The sequence below is a fragment of the Chiloscyllium punctatum genome, chromosome 8, assembly GCF_047496795.1.
Source record: "Chiloscyllium punctatum isolate Juve2018m chromosome 8, sChiPun1.3, whole genome shotgun sequence".
Classification (NCBI taxonomy): domain Eukaryota; kingdom Metazoa; phylum Chordata; class Chondrichthyes; order Orectolobiformes; family Hemiscylliidae; genus Chiloscyllium; species Chiloscyllium punctatum.
Genome location: NC_092746.1, coordinates 28,623,671 through 28,648,947, shown reverse-complemented (window position 1 = coordinate 28,648,947; position 25,277 = coordinate 28,623,671). Strand labels below are relative to the sequence as shown.

The 25,277-nt window shown below is 43.7% G+C and overlaps 2 protein-coding genes across 5 annotated transcripts in view; both read left to right on the top strand.

Moving 5' to 3' along the window:
* Positions 1 to 2,057, top strand: part of fam221a (family with sequence similarity 221 member A) — a 42,741-nt gene extending 40,684 nt beyond the window's left edge. For all 3 annotated transcript variants that reach the window (XM_072575303.1, XM_072575302.1, XM_072575304.1), the window contains one exon: positions 1,743 to 2,057. In XM_072575303.1, coding sequence (XP_072431404.1) covers positions 1,743 to 1,844 — 102 coding nt within the window. In that variant the 3' untranslated portion in view covers positions 1,845 to 2,057. The remainder of the gene's footprint in view (positions 1 to 1,742) is intronic.
* Positions 2,058 to 23,505: 21,448 nt separating this feature from the next.
* Positions 23,506 to 25,277, top strand: part of ccdc126 (coiled-coil domain containing 126) — a 37,201-nt gene continuing 35,429 nt past the window's right edge. For both annotated transcript variants that reach the window (XM_072575299.1, XM_072575298.1), the window contains exon 1: positions 23,506 to 23,764. The gene's annotated coding sequence lies outside the window, so the exon portion shown is untranslated. The remainder of the gene's footprint in view (positions 23,765 to 25,277) is intronic.

Here is a 25,277-nt window from a genome sequence, read left to right as displayed (position 1 = left end):
TGGAGTAAATTTGGATTCAAAATTGGCTGATGGATGGTTGGATATTTTTCTGACTAAAGGAGTATTTCTAGTGGAATTCTCCAAGGTTCAGTTTTGGGATCCTTGCTTATCTTGATGTATGGTCACCATCTGTATCTTGGTGTGCAGGGGACAATTTCCAAGTTTTCAGATGGTACAAAACTAAGAAGCACTGTAAACGGTGAGAAAGCCTGTGTAAAATTATGGTAGGACATGAACAAATTGGTGGAATGGACGGATAGGTGGCACATAACTTTCAATGCAAGTCTTACATTTTGGGAGAAAGAATATGGATACACAGTGTAATGTTAAAGGACGTGCAGAAACAGAGATCTGCATATATATCTATATATGCTTGATTCCCTGAAGATGGCAGGCCAGGTACAGTGAGCACTTCATAAAGCATACAGTATCTGAGGCTTTAATAACACTGCCATAGAGTAAAGGAGCAAGCAAATTATGCTAAACTTGTATAAACTACTAGCTAGACTTTAGCTGAGGTGCTGTGTACATTTCTGGTTATCACAGTTTGGGAAGGAAGAGGTTAATAGGTTGGGTTATATGCAAAACTTCAATTATTGAGACAAATAGGAGAAATTGGGACCATTTTCCTTTAAGAAGACAAGGCTAAGAGGAGATTTTATTGAATTTTTCAAAATCATGAAGGGTCTAGACAGATCGGGAAAAATTGTTCCTTGTCATAATAGGATTGAGAACAAGAAGACACAGATTTGAAGTGACATCTATAAAAGAGGGATTGAATTCAAGAGTCGTGAGGTGATGTTGCAGCTGTACAGGACTTTGGTTAGGCCACATTTGGAGTACTGTGTGCAGTTCTGGTCGCCTCACTTTAGGAAAGATGTGGAAGCTTTGGAGAGGGTGCAGAGAAGATTTACCAGGATGTTGCCTGGAATGGAGAGTAGGTCGTACGAGGATAGGTTGAGAGTTCTCGGCCTTTTCTCGTTGGAACGGCGAAGGATGAGGGGTGACTTGATAGAGGTTTATAAGATGATCAGCGGAATAGATAGAGTAGACAGTCAGAAACTTTTTCCCCGGGTACAACAGAGTGTTACAAGGGGACATAAATTTAAGGTGAAGGGTGGAAGGTATAGGGGAGATGTCAGGGGTGGGTTCTTTACCCAGAGAGTGGTGGGGGCATGGAATGCGCTGCCCGAGGGAGTGGTAGAGTCAGATTCATTGGCGACCTTTAAGCGGCATTTGGATAGGTACATGGATGGGTGCTTAATCTAGGATAGAAGTTCGGCACAACATCGTGGGCTGAAGGTCCTGTTCTGTGCTGTATTGTTCTATGTTCTATGTTCTATGTTCTAAGTGTAGCATGATAAAAACATTTCACACAGCAAGTGGTCCAGGTCAGGAACACACTGCCTGAAAGTGTAGTGGAAACCCAGTTCAAGGGGGCATTAACTGAATATATAAATAGAAACAATATTCAGGGTTATAAGGAAAAGGCAGGAGAAAAGCACTGAGTCATAATGTTCAATCGGAGAGGTGGTACACAATCAATTCATCTTCGTTTGCACCATAACAATTCTGTGATTCTTTATTGACCTCAAAGTAGTTAGCAATCAAGCATATGATTAGATTTTCATTAATTGTGTGTGTTACAGTAGTGATCTTATTACATTTATGCACATTAATTTAACACAGTTTTTGAAATAAAACATTTATTATGATAGTTAACACATAATATTTTATTTTAGCTTAAGATGGAAAAGGCTGCTGCTAAGGGACAGAAAAAAATTCCGGCATCTAAAGGTGAAACTTCACAAGTGCCAAAACCATCAAGACCACCAAAACACTGAAAGTCCAGAGAACATACATGTATTTAAATGTCTTTCCATTTATCAAGTACATCAGATAAACTATTGATGTCATTACACCATTCTACTTGCACCCAACATTTCAAACTTTCATTGTCATCAGTTTATGACTTGAAAATGGTTATAGTGAACTTCATGAATATATGTACCTTTAAAATTGTCATCCTCGTACAAATAAACATCTTGGAAATGAAACGTGTCCATTGCTTAGCAATGTCTGCACAGTTATTTCTGAAGAACAGATTTTTTAAAGCATTTTTACCATGATAATATTTGTTGGCATAAATATCTTCAGGACAAATAAATGTGTCAAATATTGCCAAGTTGCAGTTTTTAGAAAGGAGTTTAATCTTTGGGCCTGTACTGTTATTCACATTCAATCAGAGGCAAATTCCTAGTGGTTAATAGCAATAAGAAATTATCTCTCCTACAGCTGAAGAAGTTATGGGGAAGGAATAATGGGAAAATCGGAGAAAAGTATTCAAAGGTAATATGGAAAGTAGTGTTTTGAAGTAGACTCTGCACCTGAACGAGTAATTTGTCTGTTCTTTTCGATTACTAGTTCACCTGCATCAGCCACAACTTCCCCTGGCTTCTATTGGCCACTTTTTGCCCCATGCTCAATTTCACCCCATACCTGGGCTCTTATTGGCCCCAATCCCCAGGCACTACATCCACTTTAACAGCCATGTTTCTTGTGGGCTGTCAGCTTGCTGCTTGACATTGAGGTTTTGAATGAATGAGGGAGCCTGAGTGAGTGTGTGAGGGGGGGGGGGGGGGAGGTGATTGATCTTCAGCTAACTTCAAATAGCATAGAATTCACTTCAGAACAGCTGCTTTGGATATCACTTGGGCCTTCATCTGTAATTAGGAAACAGCATGACTGCTCATATCTGAGGCAAAAGTGAGGACTGCAGATGCTGGAGATCAGATTCAAGATTAGAGTGGTGCTGGAAAAGCACAGCAGGTCAGGCAGCACCCGAGGAGCAGGAAAATCAACGTTTCGGGCAAAAGCCCTTCAACAGTGCAGAACATGTCCCAGCACATCCTCCCTAGCTCACAGGTTACCTGCTGCTCGTAAATATGATTGGTATGAATTACTCACTTTTCCAGTAATTCCAGTTTCAAACATATGTCTCTGGTTAAAGAGCAGATGGACACGTTTGAAAATTTCTACTGCCATGACCTGATTTTTTTTTTCTCTGGATTCTCAACATTTTTGTTTCAGTTTCGTTAATGTCTGCAGCTTTATATTATACACTTGAAAGCAAGCGTTTGTATTTGCACAGTTCCTTTTACAACTGAAGAGGTTCTGAAATTGTCTTATATTAATTAAATAATTTTGAAGTGCATTCATCATAATTAAGAAAACACATAATTTGCAAGCAGGAAATCCCACAAGCAGCAATAACATACATGGCCAGATAATCTGTTTTGGTGATGTTGATTGAGGGGAAGTATTGGCCAAGTACTAGAACACTTCTGCTCTTCCTTGAAGTGATTATTAACAATGGAAGACAATAGTCTACAAATAGGTAGCACCTTTAACATAAAAACACCATACCAAGGCACTTCTCAGAGGTATGATCAAAAAACTGGCTAACAAAGAAAAGACGTTTTAGGAGGGGTGACCAATATCTTTTTAAAACAGATGAGAGGCATGGAATGCAGGACATGAAGCTGGTGCAGCAGAAGTTATCACTAAGATATGATGTGCAAAAGGGTGGAGGGAATTGTACAACAGGTCAGACCAGAAAACTGGAGGGTCTGAGGGAAGGATGGGAGTTAAAGGGCTGGAAGATAGAATCGTACATGTCAATGATGGTATTTTGCCATTAAAATTTTAAATTTAAGACGTGCAAAATAGAAGCAGAAGTAGGTTTTTCTGCCTCTTCAGCCTGCTCTGCCATTCAAAATGGGCATGACTGATGGGGCAAATCAGTACCCTGTTGCCATTCTTTTACCCATACCTTTTGATTCCTTAAGGCCTAAGAACTATATCTAACTCCTTTAATATTCAACCTTTTGGCCACAACTACTTTATATGGCAAAAATTCCACTGGCTCATCATTTCTCCGGACGAAGAAATTTCTCCTCATCTCAGTCCTAAATGACCTACTCCATTTAGACTTAGAATAACCCCTGGTTCTGGACTCCCTCATCAATGGGAACAATATTTCTGCGTTTAGTCTGTCTAGCCCTGATAGAATATTTGTAGAGATCTCCCCCACTCATTCTTCTAAATTCCAATATCTGAACTGTAAATGCTCCTAACTGATCCAGTCTCTCTTCAGACATAGACACAGAACAGTATAGCTCAGGAACAGGCCCTTTGGCCTGTCCTGTCTGTGCCAACCATGATGCTATTTTCAACTAATCTCATCTGCCTACAAATAGTCCATATCCCTGTATTCACTACCTGTTCTTGTGTCTGTCTAAATGCTGCTTAAAATTTGCTAACATTTCTGCTTCTACCACTTCTCATAGTCGTGCATTCCAGACACCTACCACCCTCTGTGTAAAACATTTTCCTCGCACATCTCCTTTAAACTTTCCCCCTCTCACATAAAACCAGTGCCCTTCGTATTTGGCATTTGCACTCTCAAAAAAGATTCTGACCACCTGCCCTATCCATGCATCTCATAATTTTATACACTTTTATCAGGTCGCACCTTAGTCTCCGATGTTGCAGTGAAAACTATCCAAGTTTATCCGATCTCTATTTATAGTTAATACACTCCAATCCAGGCAATATCTTGGTGAACCTCTTCTGCACCCTCCCCAAACCCTCCACATCCTTCCTGAAGCGTCATGATCAAAACTATGCGCAGTACTCCAAATGTCGCCTGACAGAAGTCTTATACAGCTGCAACATAACATGCCAACTTGTATACTCAGTGCCCCAACCAATGAAGGTAATCACGTCGTATGCCTTCTTTGTCGTCTTATCCATTTGTATTATCACTTTCAGGGAACTATAGACTAAGATGCCAAGATTCCTCTAAATATCAATGTTCCTAGGGTCTGGCCATTTATTATGTGCTTTCCTCATGCATTTGACCTCCCAAAATGCATCACCTCACACTTGCCTGGATTAAACTCCATCTGCCATTTCTCTGCCCAATTTACCAATTGATCTATATCCTGCTGCATTCTTTGATATTCTTCCTCACTATCCACAACTCCATCAATTTTTGTGTCATCTGAAAACTTATCACTGACATTTTCTTCAAAACCATTTATATACATTCCAAAAAACAAAGATCCCAGGACTGATCCTTGTGAAACACCATTGGTCACAGACCTCCAGTCATAAAATATAAAAACCTTCCACAACTACCCTCTGTCTTCTATGACCAAGTCAATTTTGTAGACTACTTACCAACTCACCATGGATTCTATGCAATCTGATCTTCTGAACTGGCCTACCATGAGTGACCTTGTCAAATTATTTAGTTAAGTCCATTTAGACAATATCCACTGCCTTACCCTCAATCATCTTTGCCACTTCCTCAAAAAACTCAATCAAGTTTGTGAGATAAGATTTCCTCTGCACAAAACCATGCTGACTAATAAATCCATTCTTCTCCAAATGCAAGTAAATCTTGTCCCTAAGAATCTTCTCCAATAATTTCCCTATCACTGAAAAAAGGATCATTGTGTTATAATTTCCTGGATAATTCTTGTTGCCCTTCTTGAACAAAGGAACTACATTGGGTATTCTCCAGCCTGTCCTGCCATCCCAGGATTCAGTCTGGTAAACCTTTATTGAACTCCCTGCCTAGCCAGAACATCCTTCCTCAGATAAGGAGACTGAAAATGCCCATATTATTCAGGAGTGTAGTCTCACCAAGTCCCTGTACAATTTTAGTGATATCCCTGCTCCTGTACGTGAGTCTTTTTGCTATGAAGGTACCATTTGTCTTAACAAAAACTGGAATTGCTGGCAAAGAAAGCAAAGTTAACATTTTGAGTCCTGTGACACTTCATCAGAACTGTTAGCAGCTAGGAAAATGTGGTATTTATACTGAAGATGATATGGAGGGTGTTACTGTGTGAGCTGTTAGGTGAAGATGGATCCCAGAGAGAGACATGATAGAGGTGGGCAGATAAGGGCATTACTGATAGTGGGCCAGCATAGAATAAATTAATTCACTTGCATATTTCTTCCATCTTGAAGAAGTTCATCTCCACTCTGCAACCAGATTTCTGTTCTAACTTTTCTTCTTGTTCACCATTATTACTTTTGTTTTCAATCCGAGTGTTTGACAAAACTCGCTTCCCATTCCTCAGTAGCTGTCTCTGCTCATATTCACTCCATGTGACTCATGCTTTGTGTTTTGAATCCACTAGGGATCATTGATTTCTCTGATTTACAATACTCCTCAGAAAGCTGGTCTCATAACATCCTGAAATCCACTCTCAGTGCTATGCATTGCCATTTGCAGAATGTCAAACTCTCTCTTCGTCATTACTGCCTCATGCTGGCTCAGAGCTGTCCTATAGTCATAGAATCCAGCCCCCAGGTCCATTTCATTCTCTAGCTCATTTAACATTCTCACCAAAAGCCTTTCATCATTAAGAAACGCTAACTGCAATAACTCAGAGATACCCATATCCCTCTTTTAACTTCTCTTCTGTCTCCATCCCTTCTCCTAACCCCACCTCTTGTCAAGTATTTATAATCCCTTCTGACCATTGGCTTGCAGATGCTGAACATTCTGTACTTAGCAAAGGTCTTAGTTTTATCCATCTGTGCACCCACCTCAATGAATTATAGGCATGTTTAACCTTGAATTCTTCCACCACCTTTGCCTCCATGCCCATTTCTTCAGACAGGAATATGCCTTCTGTCTCACAGACTCCTTCATCCACCTCCAACACTCTCCCTCCAACTGGAGCCCTCTCTCTGGCCTTTTATCTGCACTCAACCTGTTCATTTAGAATTGTCAATGTGACATCGGTTGCATTAATTTCTCTGTTTCCACCCCCCACTTACCCATTCAAACTATTTCCCTCTGAACTGACTGCACGCTCTGCTCTCAGATCCAACCGTGACCTTATAATCAAGCTAACCAATAAGGGTGGTGCTGTTGTTGTCTGGCAGAGGCTGAGCACCAGCTCTCACATACTTCTACCTATTTCCCCTTGGACATGACCCCACCATTGAGCATCTGACCAACTCACCTCATCTGGGGATCTCCCTGCAACAGCCTCCCAGCTCCCCCATCAGGATGGTCTCAGGATTCTCCACTTTTTCCTGGAAAGAAGGCCTGGACCATCCACATCCATTACCTCTCTCCTCTGTTTGGCCGGGCTTGCTCCACTTTAACTTCTCCCACTTTCTGCAGATCAAAGGTATGGCCATGGTACCCACATAAGGCCCAGTTATGCCTGTCCCTTTGTGGGGTACTTGGAACATACCTTTTTCTAATCCTACTCAGGCCCCCATCTGAAATTCTCTCTGCATTACATTGATTACATCATTGCTGTTCCTTCCCTCCTTCATTCAGAATTGGAAAAATTGATCAATTCTGATTCCAATTTCCATCCTGCTCTCACCTTCCCCTGGTCCATCCCTGACTTCTCCCTTCCTTTCCTTGATATCTCTGTTTCTGGGGATAAGTTGGCCACCGATATCCATTACAAACCCATCGATTCTCACCATTACCTTAACTATACATCCTCATACATTGCTTCCATAAATGACTCTATCCCATTCTCCTGGTTTCTCCATCTCTGTCACATCTGTTCTGATGAGGCCATCTTCTTCAGGGGATTCAGAAATGCCCACTTTTTACCTCAACTAAGTATCCCCTGCTACAGCAGTTGACAGGGCCAGTAGTCATCTCCGACCCATTTCCCATACGTCTGCCCTCACCCCTTCCCTCCCTTCCCACAACAATTATTGTGTCCCCCGATCCTCAATTTCCACCCCACCAGGCTCCAATTCCAAAAGATTATAAGCTGCCATTTCGGTCCCTCCAATGGGATGTCACAACCAGACAGACATTCCCTCTTTCGTCCCTTGTCAGCATTCTGCAAGGACCGTTCCTAATCGCTCCAGTCAACTCCGCCTCCATTCCCAACAGCTCTCCAAACCCCCGCAGCACCTTCCCATGCAATCGCAGAAAGTGTAATACCTACCCGTTTACCTCCTCCCTCCTCATTATCCAAGACACCAGGCACATTTTCCAGGTAAAGCAGCAATTTACCTGTGCTTCACGCAATCCAGTCGATTGTACTCACTGTTCACTGCGTGGTTTCCTCTACATTGGGGAGTTGAAATGCAGACATGGTGACTGTTTTCAGCATTCACTTTTGGCCCATAAAATTGACCCACACTGATCAGTTCCTGCCACTTTAACACACCATCGTGTTCACTGGCCAACATTTCTCAAGCCTGTTGCAATGTTCCATTGAGCCTCAGGGCAAGTTTGAAGAACAACATGTCATTTTCCACTTGGGGACCGTGCAGCCTCTAGAACTTGAAATCGAGTTTGGAACCTGATTCCATCCTTCCATGTTTTTTTAACCATCCTCACACTCTGGTCCTGACATGACATGGATTGCTTTGAGCACAGCCAACCCATTCTCTCCTCTCAGCTCTCATTATCACTTATACAACTTCTCAACTGTCCTAGCCTATTATCGACAACCCTCTTGTTTGTCTCTCTCTCTCTCTGGGCTCTGTCTCCACATATCCGCTCACAACTCCCACCACCCTCCAAAGCCCATCTTCAGCATTAATACCACTTTCTCCTAGCTGCTACCAGTTCTGCTGAAGAATCACTGGAATCAAAATGTTCGCTCTACTTTCTCCCCACAGGTGCTGCCAGACCTGCTGAGTTTCGCCATCAACTTCTGCTTTAGTTTCAGATCTCCAGCATCTGTGGTTCTTTGTTTTATTATACCATTTCCTGCTTCACCACCTGCTGCACCTACATGATTACTTTCACTTTATCTGCCATGCATTCGCCTTCTCATCAATTTGTCCAAATCACACTGAAGCATTTCTGTACTCTCCTCACAGTTCATCCTCCCATACAGCTTTGTGTCATCTGCAAAATAGGAGATATTACATTTAGCTCCCTCATCTAAATCATTAATATATTGTGAAAAGCTGAAATCCAAGCACAGATCCCTGTTGTATCTAACTAGTCATTGGCTGCCACTCATAAAACTGTTTATTGTTACGCTATGTTTCCTGTCTGTCAACCAGTTCTCAATTCATATCAGTATGCTACCTCAGTCCCATGAGCTTTAATTTTACATGCAAATCTTTTGTGTAGAACCTTATCAAATGCCTTCTGGAAGTTCAAGTAAAGCCCATTCACTGGCTCCCCCAACCACCCACCCTCCCGTCCTGGCACCTTCCCGTGCTACTGCAGGAATTGCAAAACCTGCGCCCACACCTCCTCCTTCACCTCCATCCAAGGCCCCAAAGGAGCCTTCCACATCCATCAAAGTTTTAGCTGCACATCCACCAATATCATTTTTTGTATCTGTTGCTCCCGATGCGGTCTCCTCTACATTGGGGAGACTGGACGCCTCCTAGCAGAGCGCTTTAGGAACATCTCTGGGACACCCGCACCAATCAACCACACAACCCTGTGGCCCAACATTTCAACTCCTCTTCCCACTCAGCCGAGGACATGGAGGTCCTGGGCCTCCTTCACCGCTGCCCCCTCAACGCCTGGAGGAAGAACACCTCATCTTCTGCCTCGGAACACTTCAACCCCAGGGCATCAATGTGGACTTCACCAGTTTCCTCATTTCCCCTTCCCCCACCTTACCCCAGCTCCAAACTTGCAGCTCAGCACTGTCCCCATGACTTGTCTTTCCTGCCTATCTTCCTTTCCGCCTATCCACTCCACCCTCCCCCCGCCCCCGACCTATCACCTTCATCCCCTCCCCCACTCACCTATCATACTCTATGCTACTTTCTCCCCACCCCCACCCTCCTCTCATTTATCTTTCCACCCTTCAGGCGTTCTGCCTGTATTCCTGATGAAGGGCTTTTGCCCGAAACGTTGATCTTACTGCTTCTCGGATGCTGCCTGAACTGCTGTGCTTTTCCAGCACCACACTAATCTAAACTCTGGTTTCCAGCATCTGCAGTCCTTGTTTTTACCTAACTGGCTCCCCCTCATCAACTCTACTCATTACACCCTCAAAAAATCCAGGAAATTTATCAAGCATGATTTCCCTTTTGCTGCTGACTTTGGCCAATTTTATCACTGTTTTCTATGTGCTCTGCTGTTAAATCTCCTCCAATTGACTTTGCATTTTCCCTACTACTGATGTCAGCCTAGCTGGTCCATAATTACTTGTTTTATCTCTACCTCCTTTTTTTAACTAGTAGAGTTACAATAGCTACCATCGAATTCATAAGAAATGTTCTAGAGTCTAAAAAATCTTGAAAGATGATCACCCATGCATCCATCTTTTCTAGGGCCACTGTCTTAAGTGCTTTTGGATGGAGGTTATCGGGCTTGGGAATTTATCAACTTGTAATCCCATCAATTTCCTATTCCTTACTAATGCTGAGTTTATTCCTCCTTGTCATCACACTCAGAGTTCCCCAACATTTTGCAATATGATTTTGTGTTCATCTTTGTGAAGACAGAACTAAGGTATATATTTAATTTGTGTGCCATCTCTTGGTTCCCATTGTAACTTTCCCTGTTTCTGATTGCAAGGGGAATACATTTGGCTTCACTAATCTTTTTCACCTTACATATAGAAACTTTTATCATCAGTTTGTATGTACCCTCTAATGCTATTCTTTAACACTGTTTTCTTCCACTTAATTAATCTCTGTCTTCCTTTGCTGAAATTGAAATTGCAATTGCTTCCAGTTGTCAGGTCGATGGAGTTATTTGGCAAATTGCATATCCTTTCCATGGATCTAATACTATCCCCAATTTCCCTTATTAGCTACGGTCAGGCTACATTCCCACTTTTTTGTGTTAGACAGGAATAAACAATATTTTAGTTACTCCATCACTCTTTAAACGTTTTCCATTGCAGACATTCACCATCATCCCTTTAACTAACATTCCCCAGTTAATCATTGCCAGTTCGCACTTCATCATCATAGTTTCTTTTATATAGGTTCAGGAACCTAGTCTCAGAATCAATGTCATTTTCCATCTTAATAAAACATTCTGTCATGTTATGGTCATTCTTGCCCAAAGGGCCTTGCACAAATAGATTACCAATTATTATTTTCTCTTAACACAACATCCAGTCCAGGATGGCCTGTTCTCCAGTTGGTTCCTCAATGTATTAATCCAGAAAATCATCTTGTAAACTTCAGAAATCCCTCCTCACTGGCCTCGTTGCAAATTTGATTTGTCCAATCTATTGCTGCCAGGAAGTTGAGAGAACTGATATTTGGGCAGCGGCTGAACCCGAGACACTACGCATGTAGTGTTTCCCATCCATCCTCCTCCTCTAACCAAACAAAAGACTGGTGTGTTGATAAGGTAGGGTTTTTCTATTACTTTTTTATCGTGTGATTGGTTAAAAAAAATTATTTTCTTTTTTCATTTTTCTCTTATTTGATTTTTTGAATTAACTCATAAATTTATTTAAATTAATATAGTAATTAATTAAGTAGAGATAGCTGGGCAGGTGATGTGCTGTAGCTGTATGATGTGGGAACTGCAGTGACCACTTCTGCAGCAAGTGTTGGTTGCTGGAGGAACTCCAGCTCAGAGTTGATGATCCGGAATCTGAGCTTCAAACACTGCAGCACATCCAGGAGCGGGAGAGCTACCAGGACGCTTTGTTTCAGGAGGCAGTCATACCTGATAGATTAAGTAATTCAAATTCAGTTAGTGAGCAGGGACAACAGTGTGTGATTGCAAGTGAGGCAGGTAGGGGGATCCTGAGCTCAGGAATGGAGGAGCCTTAGCTCTTGACCTTATCCAACAGGTATGAGATGTTTGCTCGCTGTGTGGATGAGGCAGTTGACCATGGCATCATGGTGCAGAAGGCCATTACAGAGGAGGGAGCAAAAAGACAAGAGGTAGTTATAGGGGATTCTATAATTAGGGGGACAGATAGCATTGTTTGCAAACCGGATCAGGAGTCCCACATTGGTCAGGTGCCAGGGTGCAGGACAACTCCGACCGGTTTAAAAGGCCACTGGAGCGGTGGGCGAAGATCCAGTTGTTGGGACTAACAACATGGGCAAGGCTAGGAAGGATTGTCAAGCACTAGGAAAGAAATTAAGGAACAGGTCCTCAAGGGTCTTAATCTCTGGATTACTGCCTGGGCCTGTGAAAATTGGCTTAGGGATAAGAAAATTAGAGAAGTAAACACGTGGCTAAGGGAGTGGTGTGTCCATTACATGGGGGATTGGCATCAGTTTTGTAACCAGGGGGGATCTGTACCGATGGGACGGTCTCCACCTGAACCAATCTGGAACCAATGTTCTTGCGAAAAGTATAAATAGGGTGGTCACCATGACTTTAAACTTGTGAGTTCGGGGTAAGGGAAAGGGAAAGCAACAGGAAGTCTGGTGATAAATGAAAAGGTAAGCAGCAGTATAGCTGTATGCAGGAGGGTTTAAGCTCAAGGCAAACTATGAAAGAAGCAAAAATGAAGGATAACTCAGGAGGTATTAGAGATCTTGTGAATCATGATGATAAGAAAGCTCGCATAAAGGCACTCTACCTGAATTCTCGTAGCATTTGTAACAAGGTTGATGGGTTAACGGCACAAATCATCGTGAACAAATATGATTCGGTAGCCAACACGGAGACATGGTTGCAGAATGGTCATGAATGGGAATTAAATATCCAGGGGTACCAGACTATTCGGATGGACAGACAGGAATGCAAGGAAGGTGGTGTAGCTCTGATATTCAAGGACGACATCAGGGTGGTGCTGAGAGATGATATAGGTTTTATGGAGCATGAGGTTGAATCCATTTGGGTGTAAATTAGGACTTCCAAGAAGAAAAAGTCACTAATGGGGGTAGTCTATAGGCCACCAAATAATAACACCACATTGGGCCAGGCAATATACAAGGAAATAACTAATGCCTGCAAAAATGGTATGACTATTATCATGGGTGTTTTTAATCTGCATGTAGATTAGTTGAACCAGCTCGGTCAGGGTAGCTTGAGGAGGAGTTCATTGAGTGTATCTGAGACAGTTTTCTTGAACAGCATGTAATGAAACCAATAAGGGAACAAGCCACCTGAGATCTGGTCCTATGTAATTACCTCATAGTGAGGGATCCTCTTGGAAGGAGTGATCACGATATGGTTGGATTTAAAATACAGATTGATAGTGTGAAGATAAAATCCAATACGATGGTCCTGTGCTTGAATAAGGTGTATTATGATAGAATAAGGGAGGACTTGGCTAAAGTAGACTGGAACGAGACTGGAAAAACAGCAGGAATCCAGAAGATTGGGAAAATGTCAGCAGAAAGCCGCAAAAAGAGCTACAAAAAAAGTAAGATAAGAGTTTGAGAAAAAAACTAGCATAGAATATAAAGACAGATAGCAATCATTTCTATAACTACATAAAATGAATAAGAGTGGCTAAAGTGAATGTTAGTCCTTTAGATGAGAAGGGGGAGTAGTTATGGATATGCTGAAATGGCTGAAGCATTGAACAGGTACTTTACATCGGTCTTCAAGTGGAGGATACTAATAACCTGCCACTAAGTGACGAAGAGACAAAGGTAGGTGAAGACCTGGAAACAATTATTATTATGGAGGAGCTAGTGTTGGGTAAGCTAATGGAGCAAAGGATAGATAAGTCTCCTGGCCCTGATGGAATGCAGTCGAGAATGTGGTGCTGGAAAAGCACAGCATGTCTGGCTGTATCAGAGGATCGGGAAATCGATGTTTCAGGCAAAAGCCTGAATGCCCAAAACATCGATCTTCCTGCTCCTTGGATGTTGCCTAACCTGCTGTGCTTTTCTATCACCACACTCCTGACTCTAATCTCCAGCATCTGTCGTCCTCACTTTCACCTGATGGAATGCACCCCAGAGTACTAAAAGAGATAGTGGGAGAAATAGCAGGTGGATTGGCAGTACTTTTCCCAAAGTTCGTTGGACTCTGGGGCAGTCCCAGCAGATTGGAAAACAGCAAATGTGACGCCACTGTTTAAAAAGAGAAGTAGACAAAAGATGGAGAATTATAGATCAGTTAGCTTAACCTCTGTAGTGGGGAAGATGCTTGAGTCTATTATCAAGGAAGAAATAGCAGGGCATCGCGAAAGAAATTATCCCAATGTATAGGCGCAGCCTGGGGTTCATGCAGGGCAGATCATGCTTCACAAATAATATGGAATTCTATGAAGACATTTCAAACAAGGTGGACAACAGGGACCTAATGGATGTGGTGAACCTAGATTTCCAAAAGGCCTTTGTCAAGATGCTGCACATAAGACCATAAGACCATAAGACATAGGAGTGGAAGTAAGGCCATTCGGCCCATCGAGTCCACTCCGCCATTCAATCATGGCTGATGCGCATTTCAGCTCCACTTACCAGCGTTCTCCCCGTAGCCCTTAATTCCTCTAGACAACAAGAATCTATCAATCTCGGCCTTGAAGACATTTAGCGTCCCGGCTTCCACTGCACTCCGTGGCAATGAATTCCACAGGCCCACACTCTCTGGCTGAAGAAATGTCTCCGCATTTCTGTTCTGAAATGACCCCCTCTAATTCTAAGGCTGTGTCCATGGGTCCTAGTCTCCTCGTCTAACGGAAACAATTTCCTAGCATCCACCTTTTCCAAGCCATGTATTATTTTGTACGTCTCTATTAAGTCTCCCCTTAATCTTCTAAACTCCAACGAATACAATCCCAGTATCCTCAGCCGTTCCTCATATGCTAGACCTGTCATTCCAGGGATCATCCGTGTGAATCTCCGCTGGACACGTTCCAGTGCCAGTACGTCCTTCCTGAGGTGTGGGGACCAAAACTGGACACAGTACTCCAAATGGGGCCTAACCAGAGCTTTATAAAGTCTTAGTAGTACATCTCTGCTTTAATATTCCAACCCTCTTGAGATAAGAGACAACATTGCATTCGCTTTCTTAATCACAGACTCAACCTGCATGTTTACCTTTAGAGAATCCTCGACTAGCACTCCCAGATCCCTTTGTGCTTTGGCTTTATTAATTTTCTCACCATTTAGAAAGTAGTCCATGCTTTTATTCTTTTTGCCAAAGTGCAAGACCTTGCACTTGCTCACGTTAAATTCCATCAGCCATTTCCTGGACCACTCTCCCAACCTGTCTAGATCCTTCTGTAGCCTCCCCACTTCCTCAGTACTACCTGCCTGTCCACCTAACTTCGTATCATCCGCAAACTTCGCTAGAATGCCCCCGGTTCCCTCATCCAAATCATTAATATATAATGCGAACAGCTGTGGCCCCAGCACCAAACCCTGCGGGACACCGCTCGTCACCGGCTGCCATTCTGAAAAAGAACCTTTTATCCCAACTCTCTGCCTTCTGTTAGACAGCCAATCCTCAATTCATCCCAGCAGCTCACCTCGAACACCATGGGCCCTCACCTTGCTCAGCAGCCTCCCGTGTGGCACCTTATCAAAGGCCTTTTGAAAGTCTAGATAGACCACATCCACTGGGTTTCCCTGGTCTAACCTACTTGTCACCTCTTCAAAAAATTCCAACAGGTTTGTCAGGCATGACCTCCCTTTACTAAATCCATGTTGACTTGTTCTAATCAGACTCTGCTCTTCCAAGAATTTAGAGGAATAGACTGGAAGCAGAGGCTAACCAGGAAGACAGTAGAGCAAAAATGGCAGGAGTTTGTAGGTTCCTCTCTCATGCCCTCATAATTACCTTTATTCAACTGTAACACCATTACATCCGATTGAGACTGCTGCATAAGGCAAGATGCATGGTGTTAGGGGTAAAAGTATTAGCATGGGTAAAGGATTGGTTGACTGACTGGAAGCAAAGAGTGGGGATAAATGAGTGCTATTCTGTCTGGCAATCAGTGACTAATGATGTGCCTCAAGGATCGGTGTTGGGACCACAATTATTTACAATTTATATGGATGCTTTGGAGTTGGGGACCATGTGTACAGTGTCAAAATTTGCCAATTACACTAAGATGAGTGGCAGAACAAAGTGTCAGAGGACTGTGAAACTTTGCAGAGGAACATAGATACATTGAGTGAGTGGGCAAAGGTCTGGCAGATGGAATACAATGTTAGTAAATGTGAAATCATGCTGGGTGTGGGTTTGCCTTCTGAGCTAGAAGGTTCATTTCCAGATGTTTCGTCACCCTACTAGGTAACATCTTCAGTGGGCCTCCAGGCGAAGTACTGCTGCTGATGCCTGCTTACTATTTATATGTTTGGGTTTCTTTGGGTTGGTGATGTCATCTCACTAGTATCCTTACATACAGCTAAGGAAGGACACCACTTTGACTGGGACAACACGTCCATCCTAGGCCAAGCCAAACAGAGCATGCACGAGAATTCCTAGAAGCATGGCATTCCAACCGGAACTCTATCAACAAACACATCGAGTTACACCCCATCCACGACCCCCTGAGAAAAAGAACAGGAAATGACATCACCACAGGAAATGACATCACCAACCCAATGAAACCCAAACATATAAATAGAAATCAGGAATCAGTAGCAGTGCTTCGCCAGGAGGCCCACTGAAGATGTTACTTAGTGTGGTGACAAAATGTCTGGAAATGAACCTTCCAGCTCAGCAAGCAAACCTACATCCAGAACCTCAACCTGAGCTACAAATCTTCTCGAAACTCATAAAGTCATACATTTCGGTCAGAGTAACAGCAAAATAGATTATTACTTGAATGGTAAAAGGTTGCAGCATGCTGATTTGCAAAGGGAGCTGGGTGTCCTTGAGCATGAACTGCAGAAGGTTGGTCTGCAGGTATAACAGGCAATTAGGAAGGCAAATAGAATTTTGTCCTTCATTGCGAAAGGGGTTGAGTTTAAAAGCAGAGAGATAATGTTGCAGCTGTACAAGGTCCTGGTGAGGCCACACCTGGAGTACTGTGTGCAGATTTAGTCTCCTTATTTAAGAAAGGATGTACTGGCACTGGAAGGGGTGCAGAGGAGGTTCACTAGGATTGATTCTGGATTTGAGGAGGTTGATTTATGAGGAGAGGCTGTGTAGATTGGGATTATATTCATTGGAATTCAGAAGAATGAGGAGGGATCTTATAAAAACATACAAAATTATAAAGGGAGTCAATAAAATAGAAATAGATAGGATGCTTCCACTGGACAAGAGGGTGTGGCCTCGTTAGAGGGAGCAGGTTTAGAACTGAACTGAGAAGGAACTTCTTCACCCAGAGGGTTGTTAATCTGTGGAATTCCTTGCCCAGGGAAGTAGTTGACACTACGTCAGTAATCACTTCTAAAGCTAAGGTAGATACTTTTTTTGAAAAATAAAGGATTTAAGGGACATGGTGAAAAGTGGGTAAGTGCAGCCAAGTCCACAAAAAGATTAGCCATGATCTTATTTGGTGGCAGACCAGATTTGAAGGGTTGAATGGCCTACTCCTGCTCTAGTTCTTGTCTTCTTATATTCTTATGAAGTAAAAAGGAAGGATAACTCAGGAGATATTATTAGAGATGTTGGAAATCATGAGGGTAAGAAAGCTAGCATAAGGGCACCTTACCTGATGCTGGAAGCATTTGTAACAAGGTCAATGAGTTAACGGCACAAATCATCGCGAATGAATATGATTTAGTAGCCATTACGGAGACATGGTTACAGGATGGTCACAACTGGGAGTTACTTATCCAGGGGTATCATACTATTTGGAAGAACAGACAGGAAGGTAAGGGAGGTGGTATAGCTCTGATATTCAAGGATGACATCAGGGCGGTGCTGAGAGATGATGCAAGTTCTATGGAGAATAAGGTTGAATCCATTTGGGTGGAATTTAGAAATTATAAGAAGAAAAAGTCACTGATAGGCATGGTCTATATGCCACCAGATAATAACATCACATTGGGGCAGGCAATAAACAAAGAAATAACTAATGCCTGTAAAAATGGTATGGTAATTATCATGGGGTATTTTAATCTACATATCAATTGGTCGAACCAGCTTGGTCAGGGTAGCCTTGAGGAGGAGTTTGTTGAGTATATCCGTGACAGCTTTCTTGAACAGTATGTAGTGGAACCGAAGAGAGAGCAAGCTGTCCTAGATCTAGTCCTGTGTAATGAGACAGGAATAATTAATGATTTCACAGTTAGGGATCCTCTTGGAAGGAGCAATCACAGCATGGTTGAATTTAGAATACAGGTAGAGAGTGTGAAGATAAAATTCAATACCAGGGTCCTGTGCTTAAACAGGGGAGACTACAATAGATGGAGATGGCTAAAGTAGACTGGAAACAAAGATTTTATGGTGGGACTGTTGACGAGCAGTGGAGGACTTTAAAAGCAATTTTTTCAAAGGAAAAGTTCAGGAAAAGTTTATTCCAATGAAATGGAAGGCAAAGAAAGAAGACAGAAGGTGGTGGTAGAGGGTTGCCTTTCAGACTGGAGGCCTGTGGAGTGCCACAAGGATCGGTGCTGGATCCACTACTTTTCATCATTTACATAAATGATTTGGATGGGAGCATAAGAGGTACAGTTAGTAAGTTTGCAGATGACACCAAAGTTGGAGGTGTAGTGGACAGCGAAGAGGATTACCTCAGATTACAACAGGATCTGGACCAGATGGGCCAATGGGTTGAGAAGTGGCAGATGGAGTTTAATTTTCATAAAATGCAAGGTGCTGCATTTTGGGAAAGCAAATCTTAGCAGCACTTATACACTTAATGGTAAGGTCCTCGGGAGTGTTGCTGAACAAATAGACCTTGAAGTGTAGGTTCATAGCTCCTTGAAAGTGGAGTCACAGGTAGATAGGATAGTGAGGAAGGTGTTTGGTATGCTTTCCTTTATTGGTCAGAGTATTGAATATGGGTGTTGGGAGGTCATGTTGCAGCTGTACAGGACATTGGTGAGGCCACTTTTGCAATATTGCATGCAATTCTGGTCTCCTTCCTATCGGAAAGATGTTGTGAAACTTGAAAGGGCTCAGAAAAGATTTACAATGATGTTGCCAGGGTTGAAGGATTTGAGCTATAGGGAGAGGTTGAATAGGCTAGGGCTGGTTTCCCTGGAGTGTTGGAGGCTGAGGGGTGACCTTATAGAGGTTTATAAAATCATAAGGGGCATGGATAGGATAAATAGGCAAAGTCATTTCCTTGGGGTGGCGGAGTCCAGAACTAAAGGGCATAGGTTTAGGGTGAGACAGGAAAGATATGTAAGAGACCTAAGGGGCAATTTTTTCATGCAGAGGGTGGTACATGTATGGAATTAGCTGCCAGAGGAAGTGGTGGAGGCCAGTACAATTGCAACATTTAAGAGGCATCTAGATGGGTATATGAATAAGAAGTGTTTGGAGGGATATGGGCCAGGTGCTGGCAGGTGGGACTAGGTTGTGTTGGGATATCTGGTCGGTGTGGATGAGTTGAACCGAAGGGTCTGTTTCCGTGCTGTACATCTCTATGACTCTATGACTGTAAGAAAAGGAGTAATCTGCCATGGGTGTCTAAGGAAATAAGGGAGGCTATCAAATTGAAAGAGAAGGCATACAAAGCGGCCAAGAACAGCCGGAAACTAGTTATTGATTGCCAACCACATTAGCATGTATTTATCCCCACTGTTTGCTTCCTATTGGTCAACCAATCCTCTATCCATGCTAATAATTTACCCATAGTGCCATGCATCTTTATCTTATGCAGCTTCCTAACTCCCACTATTCTATTTTTGTAACCTCTTCCCTATTTTACTTATGTTATTAGTACCAATTAGCAGAACGTCCCGCAGCCATTTGGAGACAGTTTTGATCTGGACATCCAGGAGACAACATTTACATATTCCTCTTACAGTTGAATCCCTATTACACTTAGTCCTCCTCTCCCATGAAGCAGAGACAACCATGGAGTAATGAATTTTGCTGTTGCTACTTTCTTCTGAGAGGTCATCTTTGGGGTCAAATGGAGGTGTGACCTGAAAACCTAGGTGACAAGTCAGGTGGCTCGAGGCGAAAAGTGTGATGCTGAAAAAGCACAGCCAGTCAGGCAACACCCAGGGAGCAGGAGGGTCGACGTTTCAAGCATGAGCTCTTCATCAGCCGAAATGTCGATTTTCCTGCTCCTCAGATGCTGCCTGACCGGCTATGCTTTTCCAGCACCACAGTTTTCGACTCTGATCTCCATCATCTGCAGTCCTCACTTGCTCCTTGGTGGCTAGAGACGTAGCCTTTGAGCTAAATGCATTATCTTAGAATTGAGCTGACATCTACCATGAAAATACATTTTTATTAATAAACGATCTTATTCCAATTGTCAAATAATTTGGTTTCTACCTTTAAATGCTATGGCATATTTATATTCACACATTTTTTGGTGGTCAGTAACAGAAAGTGGTGGAGGCTGGCACAATTACAACATTTAAAAGGCATCTGGATGGGTCTATGAATAGGAAGCGTTTAGCGGGATATGGGCCAAGTGCTGGGAAATGGGACTAGATTAATTTAGGATATCTGGTTGGCATGGACAAGTTGGACCAATGGGTCAGTTTCTGTGCTGTATATCTCTATGACTCTATGACTCTAGTGACAAACAGAAACTCATTCCCACCATTTTGAAACACAGCCAAGAGACAGTCACATTGTTAATTGCCAGTTTACTCAATATGGTGTGCAAACTTTTTTTAATTTCAAAAATATACTTTATTCATAAAGTATTTTGATAGTCTGTACAATTGGTCATGCCATACCAACGTAAACATTCTATTTCTTTGCTTACAGAGATAGAGTAATCATTCGTATGTACAGGTCTGTACATTTACTATCCATATATTTAGTTGAGGCGTCAACGGACCCCACTTATTGAGTGGGTCCCCTGTTCTTTGGCAGGCAGACATTACACGGTGGACTTTCCCCACTGTGCCTTGGCGGCAGCTGCCCCAAGCTTCAGCGCATCCTTCAACACATAGTCCTGGACCTTGGAATGTGCCAGTTTGCAATACTCAGTCGGGTCAGCTCCTTCAGCTGGAAAATCAACAGGTTTCAGACAGACCAAAGAGTGTCTTTCACTGCGTTGATGATCCTCCAGGCACAGCTGATGTTCATCTCGGTGTGCATCCCAGGGAACAGACCGTAGAGCACGGAGTCCCGCGTCATGGAGCTGCTCGGGACGAACCTCGACAAACACCACTGCATTCCTCTCCAGACTTCCTTTGCGTAGGCACATTCTAGAAAGAGGTGTGTGACAGTCTCGATCTCCCACCCAGCCGCTTCGAGGGCAGTGTATGGTGCGGCAGAGAGTCTGGGCGTGCATAAAGGATCGCACAGGCAGAGCCCTCCTCACCACCAGCCAAGCCATGTCTTGGTGCTTGTTGGAAAGTTCCGGTGATGAGGCATTCTGCCAAATGACTTTGACAGTATGCCCAGGGAATCGCTTGACAGTATCCACCCTCTCCTTTTCCCAAAGGGTCTCAAGGACACTATGTGCTGACCACTTCCTGCTGGACTTGTGGTCAAAGGTGTTTTTCTTCATAAATTTCTCCACGAAGGACAGGTGATACGGAATGGTCCAACTACTTGGAGCGTTCCACAGCAGCAAGGCCAGGCCCATCCTTTGCAACACCGGGAACAGGTAGAACCTCAGTACGTAGTGACACTTTGTGTTTGCGTACCGGGGGTCCATGCAGAGCTTGATGCAGCCACACACAAAAATGGCCATCAGGGTGAGGGTGGCATTGGGTGTGTTTTTTCCCCTGTTGTCCAGAGCTTTGTACATCAAGTCCCTTCAGACCCTGGCCATCTTTGACCTCCATATAAATTGGAAGATGACCTGGGTGACTGTGATGGCACAGGTTCTGGGAATAGGTCAGACCTGTGCCACATATAACAACACAGACGGTGCCTCACACCTGATGACCAGGTATTTACCCATGATGGAGAGCGACTGTAGCTTCCATCTGCCCAGTTTCTGCCTCACTTTCTTGATATGCTCCCCCCAAGACTTGGCGCATGCCCCAGCCCCTCCAAACCAAATACCCAGCACCTAGAGGTGGTCAGTCCTGACGGTGAAGGGGATGGAGGATTGGTCGGCCCAGTTTCCAAAGAGCATAGCCTCGCTCTTGCCTCGGTTGACCTTTGCTCCCAAGGCTGGTTCAAACTGGTCACATATGCACAAGAGTCTGTGCATGGACAGCGGATCCGAGCAGAAAACGGTGACATAATTCATGTACAGGGAGGCCTTAGCCCGCAGGCCCCCGCTGCCAGGAATAGTCACCCCTCTCAGGCTTGCATTCTTCCTGATGGACTCAGCAAATGGCTCTATGCAGCACACAAACAAGACATGAGAGAGAGAGGGCAGCCCTGCCTGACTCCAGATCTGACTGGGAAGCTATCTGATTCCCACCCATTGATTGAGACTGCACTGATAATATTGGTGTAGAGCAGTCTGATCCAATTGCAGATTTCCTCCCCAAAGCCCATTTTGGAGAGAACATCTCTCATATACGTATGTGATATCCTGTCAAAGGCTTTCTCCTGGTCCAGGCTGATGAGGCAGGTGTCCAACCCTGCCCTGCACGTAGGCAATCATATCCCTGAGGGGTGCGAGATTATCAGCGATCTTCCTGCCCGGTACAGCACAGATTTGGTCAGGGTGGATCACTGATCCCAGAGCAGACCTGACCTGTTTGGTAATGATCGTTGCCAAGATTTTGTAATCCACATTTAATAGTGAAATTGGTCTCGAATTTCTGATTTCCTCCCTCTCTTCCTTTCGCTTGTAGATGAGGGTATGGTGTGCAAACACTCTCCCCAAACGTTAGTGCTCTATTTTGTCAGTATAGAGATTTTTAGTGTTGGTTGGCAAGAATCAATGTTTAAAGATCCAAAATAAGGTCAGGACAACTGCTGGGTAGATCTCAGCAAATACTGGGTAGATCTCAGCCAGTGTATTGTGTACAGTTCTGGGTGCCATTAGCAACAATGTGAATCATTGGAGAGAGTTAATAAGAGATTTACAAAAACGATTCCAGGGAGAAGAACATTAGAAATTTGGACTGTTCTCCTTGGAGAGGAAAATCAAAAGTTGAATTGATAAGTTTTCAAATCCTGAAAGGTCTGAATAGAGTAGATGGGGAGAAACAGTTCCCACTCCTAGAATGAGCAGGCATGGATTTAAAGCAGTTTGCAAATATAGCATAAGTGATGTGAGAAAAAAGTTTTTTTCAAATAAATGGTTTTGTATCAGGAATGCATTGCCTGGAAGTGTGATGGAGGTAAAATAAGTTGATATATTCAAAACTTCATGAGCTTATTATCTAAACAGAAATAATGTAGAAAGTTATGGAGAATTAGCATGAGGCTAGTACTAAGTCACAGTGTTGGTTAGAGAGCTGGTACCAACGAAAAGCGTCAATTTTCCCCTTGCTGTTCTGCAACAATTCACTTTCTGCAAATTCTTGCCACGCCCCAAGGTTTCAACAGTCAGATCGTACATGCGCAGTACGGGAGAACAGGGACTGCTGGGATGGATGATCGGAACTTAGAGGCAAGCGGGTGAGCGAGCGTACTGGCGCTGCGTCATAATGGGTAGGGGCTGTTGAACGCTCCCTTCCTCCAGTCCCGTGCTCGGGTCTGTAACCGACCGCGGGGTCTCTCGGCCCAAGCCCCTGCCCGTCCGCGGGGTCTCCTGGCCCAAGCCCCTGCCCGTCCGCGGGGTCTCCCGGCCCCGGTCCCTGACCAGTCCGGGGGTGAGAGTGATAGTCGAGTCTCTGGCTGCCTGGACAAGAGGGCTCGGTCTCCCAATGGCTCGAGAGCAGAAATGTACGAGGAGTTCGTGAGTTTACATGATTTTGGTAAAAACAATAGAGCATTCCGATAGAGCATTTTTGTGAGAAGCTGTCTTTAGTGCCTTGCCCGTCATTTTTGATCACTTCACGCCCATGCTTCCCCATTTGCAGCTACCTGCCACTCATTTACGATGGTAAAGTTGTCAAAGGTAGGTGGTGTGTCAGCCGCTCCGCTGACAAAGATCTCGGTTCCATCTCCGACTCAATGCTCAACTTCCAGCAGACACGGATCCTGCTGGAACGCCATTTTCGGCCTCCCTGCCACTGACAACACCGAAAGGGCAGGAGTTTGCAGTTGGAGGAGCGATAAAGATACCCACCATCTTTTTTTCTTTTTAAAAGACGCGCATTTAAGTTTTTGTATGCGGAATATTTATAGAGTGTCGTGGTACAGTGGAAAAATGTTTGCAAGTAATACAAGAACGTACGAGTTCAGAGGGGGTGTAAGCCTTTTGGCCCCTCCAGATTGTTCTTCTGTTTAACGAGGTCATGGCTGATTTGATTGCAAACTCCCGACATTCCTGCCTGCTCCCTGTAACTTTTCAAACCTTAGCGTAGCAAGAATCTATCTCTGCCTTAAAATATGCAAAAGCTGCTTCAGCTGCGTTTTGAAGAGAATGTCTCGCAGCCTGGAGATGGGTCGTTGAGCAATCTACATTATAGCAAGTAACTGACAAAGCAGTTGGTAAAGAGAGGTGATGATGGTAGGAGCGATTTTGTTGTTGACATAGATCTCTGATCAAGTGACTGTAGATATATCGACGTTTCGGGCAAAAGCCCCTCATCAGGAATAAAGGCAGTGAGCCTGAAGCATGGAGAGATAAGCTAGAGGAGGGTGGGGGTGGGGAGAGAGTAGCATAGAGTACAATGGGTGAGTGGGGGAGGAGATGAAGGTGATAGGTCAAGGAGGAGAGGGTGGAGTGGATAGGTGGAAAAGAAGATAGGCAGGTCGGACAAGTCAAGGAGACAGTAATTGAGCTGGCAGTTTGAAACTAGGATGAGGTGGGGGAAGGGGAAATGAGGAAGCTGTTGAAGTCCACATTGATGCCCTGGGGTTGAAGTGTTCCGAGGCGGAAGATGAGGCGTTCTTCCTCCAGGCGTCTGGTGGTGAGGGAGCGGCGGTGAAGGAGGCCCAGGACCTCCATGTCCTCGGCAGAGTGGGAGGGGGGAGTTGAAATGTTGGGCCACGGGGCGGTTTGGTTGAACCCGCTTTTGCCATCGATTTCGCTGCTCGTTGGATGCTGCCTGAACCGCTGTGCTCTTCCAGCACCACTAATCCAGTATTTGGTTTTCAGCATCTGCAGTCATTGTTTTTACCTGACTGTAGATATAACCTATTCTCCTTTTTCTGAAGCAAGACTTTAGCTTTCAGCTTAACCTATTACCTCATTTGCTTTTCTTGTAATGCAAGTAAAGGAAATACTTCAACTGGATACTGCAGTCTGAATGCATCTGAAACAGAATTTTGGATTGGTGAGAATTAGTAT